Genomic DNA, 10,244 nt, shown 5'->3' with positions numbered 1-10,244 from the left:
GCCCAAAGTAAATACATCCTGAGCTTTCAGAATATACATGCTTGTGTACAAAGCAAACGGGTAATTCACAGATAAGGAAAAACAGAAAAAAACATATCTCCATAAATTAAATACACAATCGCAATGATATTTTGATTGATCAGCATACGGTTTTTTATCCTGCGTCCATGCATTTCGACTATACGGAAAAAAGATCCGATTCGGTAAAATTATAGCAAACGTGGTTGAAAATTGTCGGACTTTTTATCCAAATTAAAAAAAAAATGTGTTGGTCCTTTGAATGGCAATATATCCGAATAGTAATTAAACAGCCTATCAAATATATCACGGCGTGCATATAAGGGTGAAACTTTGTTTGGTAAATAAAGTGGTTCTTACAAATATGTCACAAATCTTAAACATCTAATTTAAATAATTATTTAATTTATCTAACAAATACTAATTTGGTTCTAAGAAAGCCACGCAGTTGTATACAAATATTCCAAAATAATCTTTCATGTTTAATGGACTGACAGGTGATCAAATTTCCTCTCATTACGATACGTACCCCCCCCCCCCCTTTAAAGAATACAATGTTTTTCTTTAGAGCCGAAAATGTCAATCGGTTGGTTTGTTCAGGTACGTATACATATAGGTGAGGGCTCGTGTTGAATTCCGAGAGATATCCACAACCTATTTTAATGTAAACCAATACTCATACGCGACATTTGTTATTCGCGAATCGTCAAATGAATGAAAAACAAGGTCTGCAACGATTAATATCTGTGACTAAGCTTTCCTATTTTATAAACTTTTTAAGGTCTTTTATTTTATTTTAAAACTTAAAAAATGTAACGATTTAATGTGTTCATTGGAGTGGTCAATTGAGCGTCGAAGTGTTTACTAATAGTTTCTTTGGGTGAGGGGAGTTACCATTTTCGGTTTTTGCATTTGATTTCCGGAATTTTGCATTGCACTTTCGACAATTAATAAATTTCACTTTTAACATTTATTATTTTCATTCCTGATTTTTGACTATATTTCCAGAATTTAATGTTAACAAAATAGATGGAATTAAAATTTTGATAGGATATAAATGGTGAATGGCTGAAAATTTATACATTTTATAATGTACATGGTACTAACGGCCTTTGAGCAATAAGGGATGGAAATCGGAGAAAATGATCAGCATTCCACAGGTGAAATGTTAACGAAAAATGTACTTTTTCTTTGTGGAAAAGAGTGAAAGAGAATAATCTAAATGTGGATACTACACTCTCTTTATTTGATACATAGATTTATTGTTCTCCAATACGTGTTGTGCGAAGGAATGATCAATTCTTTTGCCCACATTGTAATGCAGAGTAACATATTACTAGTGTTGCTGCTGTTTATTGAATTTGACAGTGTTAAATTCAACTTAGCTATATAAGTTTTTAACTGTTAAACTGAAAAAAATTAATTCATTGTAAAGATTGTAATAATTTGTCTTTAAAAAATGTTGACACACAGTTAACTTTCAGTTGAAAAATGAAAAACGCATATATTCATTCTCTTGGCCTTTTTACTTCAATTTCCGCTGACCCTAGGACCTGCTTTTCAAAATGTCGCCGGGTAAACATCGGTAACTTAAACGAGATGAAAACAATCAATAAGGCGTGATTTTTTTTTTATTTGACCAGTTTACTGCAAAGAAAAGAACATGTTTAATTAAGGTATGATTTACGAAATGAAACAGCATTTCAAATTTATTTCCAAACAGTCCCGATCAAATTAGGGTAACAACTCATGGACCTCCGAGGATATGATATTTTAGGCCCGATATCTAAGAGAGGTCCAGTGTTAACAAAATAAATGGAAGTGACTTACCTTCTCTATTTCATAATACCGCGGGTATGATTTTTGAATAAAACGTTAATTCTACGGTAATTTTTGATTTTTCATATGGAATACATTGTAAATGTGTACTAAAAGATTAATTTATGGAAAAAGACGAATAAAAATATTCTTGGACCCCGGGGTGTGTATTGGGTGTATATTGGGGGGGGGGGGGTTCCTGTCCACAAGCACCTGTGCAACATTCAAGCTTAAAAGACCATTCAAACAATATATACAAATTAGGAACAGCGCAAATCTTTTGAAATCAGAGGTAGAATCAAGTGCTATGGATCTGTCATGTTGTAAATTTTGAACTTACCTGTTGTCAGTAAATACAAAATTTACATGTCATGTTGTAAATTTTGTATTTACTGCCACAATTTATAGCATGAGATCACTCATGCTAGCACTTACCCCGACACGAGACCTTATACGGTCTCATCCAAAGGACCGATCTCCACGTTTTACTACTTATCCAAACTGAGCATAAAACATTCTCAATGAATTTTTAAATCATTGTGTTGAACCTAACAAATTATTCCGACTCGCTGTATGGTCTGAAAAAACATGGCTGAACTTATCCATTCAGAAACTCAGACTGGGATTGCTCTTAACCAGTGTGTGTTATGGTCTTGATGCAAGGTCATTTGGTCGAGTCAAGGTCACTGACAGAGAAACTGTAATTTCGCTACCGTATTTGTACTAGTGAAACATTGCTGGTATCATGCAGAGTGTGACATGGCCTTGACTCAAGTTCAAGGTCACTAAGGATAAGATGTTTTGACTGTTTGTATGGACTAAAAGAACATGGCGTGTCACTGTGAACTTTTCAAGTCGGTAACACACAGATTGGGTTTTATGACGAGTGTGACATGGCTTGTCATTTGGTCATTTGGAATGTTCAAGGTCACGTACATTCCTTTACAGTTTTTCCTAGCGAAATATTGTAAGTTGCTTCCCCTTACAAGATTGCTTACATGTATAACTTTAGAATGTTGCATGACCTTGACTCAAGGTCACTTCTTCCTTCCGCAGCTCCAACGGAAGACCTATTCGTTGCTTTGCAACGAGCTCGCTCTAGTTATCCATTATTTTACTTCTTTGGTCATTTTAAACAATAACCTGATTATATCTTGCGTATTTGTGAAAAGCTTTATTTGTCGACAGGAACTTATTAGTATTATTGTATAAGTGAATAGAAAACTCCGTTTTAGATAAAACTGAGTTTCCTCCAAAATATTTGGCATGGAATATATAGCGTCTGTTTTCAATCTTATCTTGCTGTTAACCGGGATTCAAGGATATGGTAAATATAAACATTTTGATATACACTATATGTCCCTTGATCAAATTTTTTCTATATTTCTTTCATATTAATCAGTTATATCTATACACTAATTATTTTCCATTAGATTAACAAAAGTTAAAAAATGACTTTTTCTTATGAACAAAGTCAAGGATTTTAAAATGTGCAAGGTAAACGAATTAAGTTTAAGATGAAAAATCGATGATCAGGGAAATATGTAAATGTACTTTCCAACAAGGTCATATCTTTTACTTAAATATCGGAAGAAGGTGATGTGTGTGTTGGGTGCAATTCGATTTCTTAATTGTACATGTTTTAAAAGGCCATAGAACTCCTTAGTATTGTTTCAACTATTTGTCGAGAATTATGCATCAAAGTATTTCATCAACGAAAGACAAAAATACCCCCCCCCCTCCATGTTTAATACCAGATACAAAAATTGCCAATAATTTCCTGGTTTGATATTATTAATTTTTATTATTTCCGCCTTATTATTGGTCTTGTATATGTTTGATACAAGATCGTAAAATCATTTTGTACTTAAGCATATTTACCCATTAAAAAATATTGAGCATGGAAATTTTAAAGCATCGCTGAAATGCCCCCTTAAAATACTTATGTTCCTTTAAAATATATATCTTTGTGCTCTGAAATGACATATTTTCGTGGTGTCAAATTTTTGAGGTTTGAAGAAGAAATAGATTGGGGAAGGGGGATATTTCTTGGTTGGGGAAGTACTAAAAATTTATGAATATGATTTTTTTTTCGTGGTGGTCATGAATTGTTCGTCTCTTCACACTTCGAAAACAATAAAAATTACCCCTTCCCATTAAAATTAGTGTTTTTTTTCACAGTACCTTTTTTATTACACAGGTGCATGTGGAAGGGTCACACATCTCCCATAATTGATATCTTATGATGAAATATATTGAGATAACGAACAATATTCAAGCTAAGCGGATGTGAATGTCTTTATTGACGACATTTTATTTGATTAATTTATTTATTTGATTTATTTTTTTCATTTAAAGGTGCTTGGACACAGATTTGAAGTTAATATTTTCTCAAATTTTCTGTATAATTTCATGACTTGTATGTTGCTATAGCATTTCATACTAAAATATAATACAAATCTTATTTCATCTTGAAGTTATTAAAACTTCGAATTTCTGGACGCGTTGGATTGACACATCCTTGCGCTTTCACAAACTTTGATTTTATTCTTAATACTTAAGAATTTTGTTGTGTATTAATGAAAAATATTAAAACTATAACCCAGAAAATTCAGAGTAGAAATGTTCGAAAGCAAAACCCACTCGTAGTTCCAATAATTTCCAGATAAAATAAGTTTTTAATTATATTTTCGCGTGAAATGCTATAGCAATATATAATTCGTGATATTATACAGAAAATTTGAGAAAATATTAAGTTCAAATCTGTGTCTAAGCACCTTTAAAATAATGACATTTTTGGATCAGTTTTACCATTATTTAACCTTGTTGGAACACACACACACATACCCCCCCCCCCCCTCCTACACACACACAAAAGAAATGAATGTAAATGTACTTTTTTCAATACTTCGTCAAAGGAGATTGTGAATCAATGTTAACAGGAAATGTTGTTTTCCTATTTTAGCGCTTTGTCTAATGAATATTTTGAGACTCCAGCTGATTCCTTCGTTGATTGTCGACTTACTTCCTATTATATTTTTTGCAAGTTCTTTATGCAATAGTATCAGTGAAGCTACCCTCAAAATAGTTTTAGATATAAATATCTAAAACAAAAATAAAAAAAAAAATCTTACCACATATGCGATTTAAAAAAAAAAAATCGGTACTAGAAAAATCGACTGTCTTCCAAAAATGAATGTCATTAGAAAATACGCACAAGTTGTGTTCCAAATGTAATATTAAACAAAACAATCAAAAAATTCAAAAAACAAAAAAAAATTTAAATTGCCGAAACTTGTTTACAGAAAACCTTGCACTTAACAAACCAGCAGTTCAAAATTCCACGTTTAACTCGATTTTGAATTTATCAGCGATTTTGGCCGTTGATGGTAACATTGATCAGAGAGCATCCGGGAATAGCTGTGCCAGGACGGCCTTCAAACCCGTGGTTTGGTGGAGGGTGGATCTCCAAGCTATTCATAATATATACAGTATTAAAGTCTTCTATCGCAACGACAGTGATCAGTATGGTTGGTATAAATTTATTTTATTAAGAGAAAGTTACAAGGGAAAGAGGTGTTGTTTTTATGTTCCAGAGGTTCTGAAGAAGTTGAACAATCACACAGCGATGTTTAGGCATACTATGAAGAAATCAACGGAATATAGAAGCGAAGGAATAGACTTCTTTTTAAAATAATTTATTTTGTAAAGCTATCCTAATATCACATAAATTTATTACTAATGGAAACTAGAGGTACTGTGAGCACTGAGTTCTCTAAATGATACCCTCCGCCTTCCATATGATTATAATGGCAAAGTCCATGTTTTGCTCTCGGAAACCCGAAATAAGCGTCAGATCAAAAAGTAAAATAGGATGTGCACAATGGCATTATGTATTAAAGAATCTGTGAAAGTATCATTAAATTTTATTTAGTGGTATAGGATGAGTTGCGGATAAGAGATGAGTACCCTTCAATATTATAGAAAGAATGGCAGTGTCCATTTTTTGCTATTGGAAACCCGAAATATGTGCACGATAAAAAAGTGAAATAGGAGGTGCCCAATGGCACTAAGTAACAAAGACTCTGTGAAAGTTTCATTAAATTTCATTCAGTGGTATAAGAGGAGTTGCCGATAAGAGATGGGTACCCCAAAGCGTAACAGACGGACGGACGGGCGGACGGACAGACAGACAGACGGACACCCCGATCACTATATACCCTCCCACTTTTCAAGCGGGGGGTATAATAACATAGTATAATCCCACTCTTTAATGATTTCAACTTGATTTGACAGAAGCTTAATAAATGCAAATGATGTCTACCGCATGAGGGTCATAAACAAATTTCAATATTCAATATTCACTTCACAGGCTAAGGAAGATACTCTTTATCGACATTCAAAAAAATGTTCAAGATCTTTCTAGTGTATTTCCATGCGAAAGGACTATTTACAGGGGGTATCTCGATATTATATGTGCCATCCATGTACAAAAAACACGATAGAATACAGTAAATTCAATGCACTCTTTCGATAATGAAAAAATGGCATTAAACAAAGGTTATGCATTGGTCTTAAATGGTCTAATAAACATCTTTAATTTATATACTATAAAACAACAAGATGCTTTTTGCTGTGAAAAAATCACCTGATCCACCACTCCTGCACATTAAATGCGTCAAATTTTTAAATGGTGACGTCATGTCGACAGGTGCCTTGCCATCATCTACTCGTTTACAACTTGCTGTGTGGTTTTTTAATAGCAAAAAAAAAATGCAGTGGTAAGAGTTGATGAAGTTTAATACCCTTATGCAGATAAAAATATCAAATTCTATAATTTTCTGTTCTTATGAGGAATTGTTATTCTTCTGTGATATCACAGTTAACATTTCCAGTGTAAATTACCTGTAGGCCTCGCCTTCTTTATGCAGCATTCTTAGTGGCATATTGTTTTGTCCTATCTTTTTTGAAAAAAAAACTCAACATATAATGTTTACTTTGTGGTTAGCACTTTTGCTTTGCAACCAGGAGTCTGGGGTTGATTCGATCCTGGCGTCGTGCCATGATTCACCTACCAGTACATAGGGGGAAATGTAGACTTCAACTCAATTCAAAGTAATAATGCGCTAGAATGCAGATGCCAGTACTCACAATTTTAGGGGTCTTTAGTCCACTCGTGGTCATGGACCCCTGACAAACTTCGTTTGATTTTGACGGGCTGACTGCATCGAAGACTTGACGAGGAAATTCCAAATCCTGATTGCTTTTCTAATCTTTCCACTGTAACATGTGCATTGAAGTGTCAATAAACTCTTTACTTTATGTTTTACTTTTATTAGCAGTTTATGAAAATTCGCCTGAGAATGAAAGGTTCAGTGTCATAAAAAAGGAAATGAAGTCAGTCAGGGATCCCATGACCACGAGTGGATTCAGAACCCCTGATGTTGTGATGATAGCAGATGCGGTGTCACTATATAAGTGCGATATTTTGGAAGATTCATTACTTTCAATGCCATTAAATTAAATTGTAAGTCGCCCGTGTGGCACAGTGGTTAGAACATTAAATTTTGCTCTAGAGTCGCGGAGTAAGGAGTTCTAATCTCACTGCGGGACGTGGAGAGTCCTTGGAAATAAGACCGTATAAACCGAGATTCCTTGTCATAGTACGTACTGTCACGAAAAAGATACCTCTGCTCAAAGGCAATAAGTACCAAGTCCAAATTTTCAGCCCTCCACCGGCAAGAGGTGGCGTTTTAAAATTACTGAAAAATTCTCAAAGGGAGTTTAGCAAAGAAACAATTATAAACATTAATTCTTAATGCAACCAATATATTATGAATTTATATATTGAAACTTGCCTTTTAGTGCTTTAATGGTTTTAACAGAGCCTGCTTCTTTCTCACTACATCCTAATATATACGCTTACATTATCAATTCTAGTTTGACTTTTGTTTAGGTTTTTTTTGTTTTGTTTTTTTTTTGTTTACTCTCATGCTTCTTTTGTTTTCCTCCGAAAGTTGCGAATCGCATTGAAAGCCATGCAGGTTTCTCACTTTATGTGTCAAATACAACTGGGATTAAAAGTGGATTTTTGTGTTACAAGAATGGTGATAAACTACCCCCACTTCTGTCTGAGCATGTTTGTAGAAAACATGGAAGATACATTACCTACTACAATGAACGTGGGAATGGAGTGGTTGTTCCACAGGGATCACGACCAACTACAACAATAGCAGATCTTTGTGAAGTTCAAGTGTTGGGTATTTTTTTACTTTCGATATTTAACATTTTAATAATAGCCTTGTAGGTTTGTTTCCCCTAACCTTGAAATTAAATGTTGAAGACCTCACATTTTGTAGTGCAATCGTATGATTTCTAGGTTGTAGCAAAAATAATGTATACGGGAAAAACTGTGATAAACAATGCCCAGACAACTGTTTGGAACGTAACTGTCATATAGAAACCGGATATTGTCAAGAATGCATAAAGGGAAGGCAGGGACAGCGTTGTGAGAAATGTAAGTACAGAGTAAATCAACTTGTTAATTGTTTGTATAATATACATGTAACATTTTATTTGAATAATATATCAAACCCTTAAATTTTGTATAACCACATTAACGTTTGATTGAATTTAAAAGAAAAAAAGTAAACCAGTATTTACCTTTCGATCTCCTTCAGAAAAAAATTCTTCCTTTTTAATTCAGATTTTTGGTGATTATGATAGTTTCAGAGATGATAAATGATGGTTTCTTTTCCATTTAATGACACCTCATTAATTACTTAAAAGGCAATGATGGTTTCTTTGGTCTTAACTGTACCACACGCTGTAGTGAGTTCTGTAATAACGTAACATGTGAGAGCACTACAGGGGAGTGTTTTCTTGGTTGTGCGCCTGGCTACATTGGATTACAATGTAATAAAAGTAAGTAGAGAAATAATAGTGTTTATTATCAGACTGGACTAATATATAAAGACTGCCTGTAGTTTTGCAATTTGAAGGCGAAAAACGCATTTCTTATTATTTCATGTACCTAATTAATGATTAAATTGGTCATTGTTAGATGATTTGTTTTAGAAGGTACCGTATGCTTCAAGTCAAGTGTTTGATACATATAGTATTATCTATATAAAATAAAATTGTTTATTGAAGGAATTGAAATGTATTTCTTTCTGAAATATAGTGTGCACTGGTGGGAAATATGGAAATAATTGTAGCAATGACTGTGGTCATTGTGTGAGGGGTAAATTGTGTGATCACGTGTCTGGTTTTTGTGAGGGAGGGTGCGCGGAAGGATACAAAGGTCAAATATGCAAAACACGTAAGTAAAAATTAAAGTTTTGAATAATACTCCCACAGTTTGCAAGCACCGTATATTGTCTATAAACTGTCATCGACTTTTATCATTGTTCAAGCATTATCAAATTAGTTAGTTTCTGAAAGTCAGGCGAGGAATTGCTTGGTTTGTCTTGTGGATGTGGCATGTATCCACGCTTTTGTTTGTGAAATACAATCATCTGTAACAAAGAATATTTGGGTTCTTAAGTTAAATTGAGATAAATGTAATATACTCCTCCAGGTAGGGCTAAAAATTCTGTTAAACTTTATCAATGGTGTCAAGTAATCTCGTTTAGAACGTCAGAATATAAAAAAATAAGTGTTATTTTGACACATACAACGTAATGTGATGTAATTATATTGTAATTTCTTGTAATTGCTTTAAATAGTTGAATACACAAAATTTATCTTAAATAGTGGAATAGGGGATTGAAAGTGAGCAAACTCAGATAATTGTATGTTATCTGATGTCATATTGCCTGGATTGCATTTTCCTTTCAAAATTTTAGTTATAGTTCCAGCAACTATATAGACGTTTTGTACCCTCATACATTTATGCAATTAATTCTTGGCAGTTTGATTTCAATTGTCTTTGAATGTAGTAGGATTTCAATCAATTTGAGTGTTAAATCTGTATTTTATTATTACATTTTTCAACTTCGTTCTAAGCACAGTTTGGAATAAAAATTTATTTTTTTATGCAGCTTGTAGTCATGGAGAATATGGCAAGAATTGCCTGGAAAGATGCAGCAGTAACTGCTTGAATGGAGAAATATGTAATCCTTTTTATGGAGGGTGCATCAGCTGCACCCCCGGTTGGAAAGGCTTACTTTGTAAAGAAGGTAAATTATAAAAGCGAATTTGAGTACTACATGTATTACAATTCTAAAAATAAATTAATGGAAAATTTACTGCTTATCACTCGAGCATGAAAATAGTAGTTTGTAACAAATACTTTTGTATTATATAATTATCCCAGGAATCTTATTTGATAGGGCATAAATTGGATTTGACCAACATTTTCAAACTTAAAAGTCAATGATTTAAAGTGTCACAATGTGTCACAAGGC

At 33.4% G+C, this 10,244-nt stretch overlaps 1 protein-coding gene across 1 annotated transcript; it reads left to right on the top strand.

The window, feature by feature from the left end:
* Window positions 1-1,144: 1,144 nt before the first annotated feature.
* Window positions 1,145-10,027, top strand: LOC133193144 (multiple epidermal growth factor-like domains protein 10). Its single transcript, XM_061329112.1, has 8 exons — window positions 1,145-1,178; window positions 5,208-5,366; window positions 7,179-7,300; window positions 7,940-8,096; window positions 8,216-8,353; window positions 8,626-8,760; window positions 9,020-9,157; window positions 9,879-10,027. The coding sequence occupies exons 1-8, from the start codon at window positions 1,145-1,147 to the stop codon at window positions 10,025-10,027; spliced, it is 1,032 nt and encodes a 343-aa protein (XP_061185096.1).
* The last annotated feature ends 217 nt before the right edge of the window (window positions 10,028-10,244 follow it).

The sequence above is a fragment of the Saccostrea echinata genome, unplaced genomic scaffold (assembly GCF_033153115.1).
Source record: "Saccostrea echinata isolate AGI-Se365-2 ecotype Australia unplaced genomic scaffold, CSIRO_AGI_Sech_v1 ptg000027l, whole genome shotgun sequence".
In the NCBI taxonomy this organism is placed as follows: domain Eukaryota; kingdom Metazoa; phylum Mollusca; class Bivalvia; order Ostreida; family Ostreidae; genus Saccostrea; species Saccostrea echinata.
Note: the sequence above shows the minus strand (reverse complement) of the source record. Positions and strands in the feature narration are given on the sequence as shown.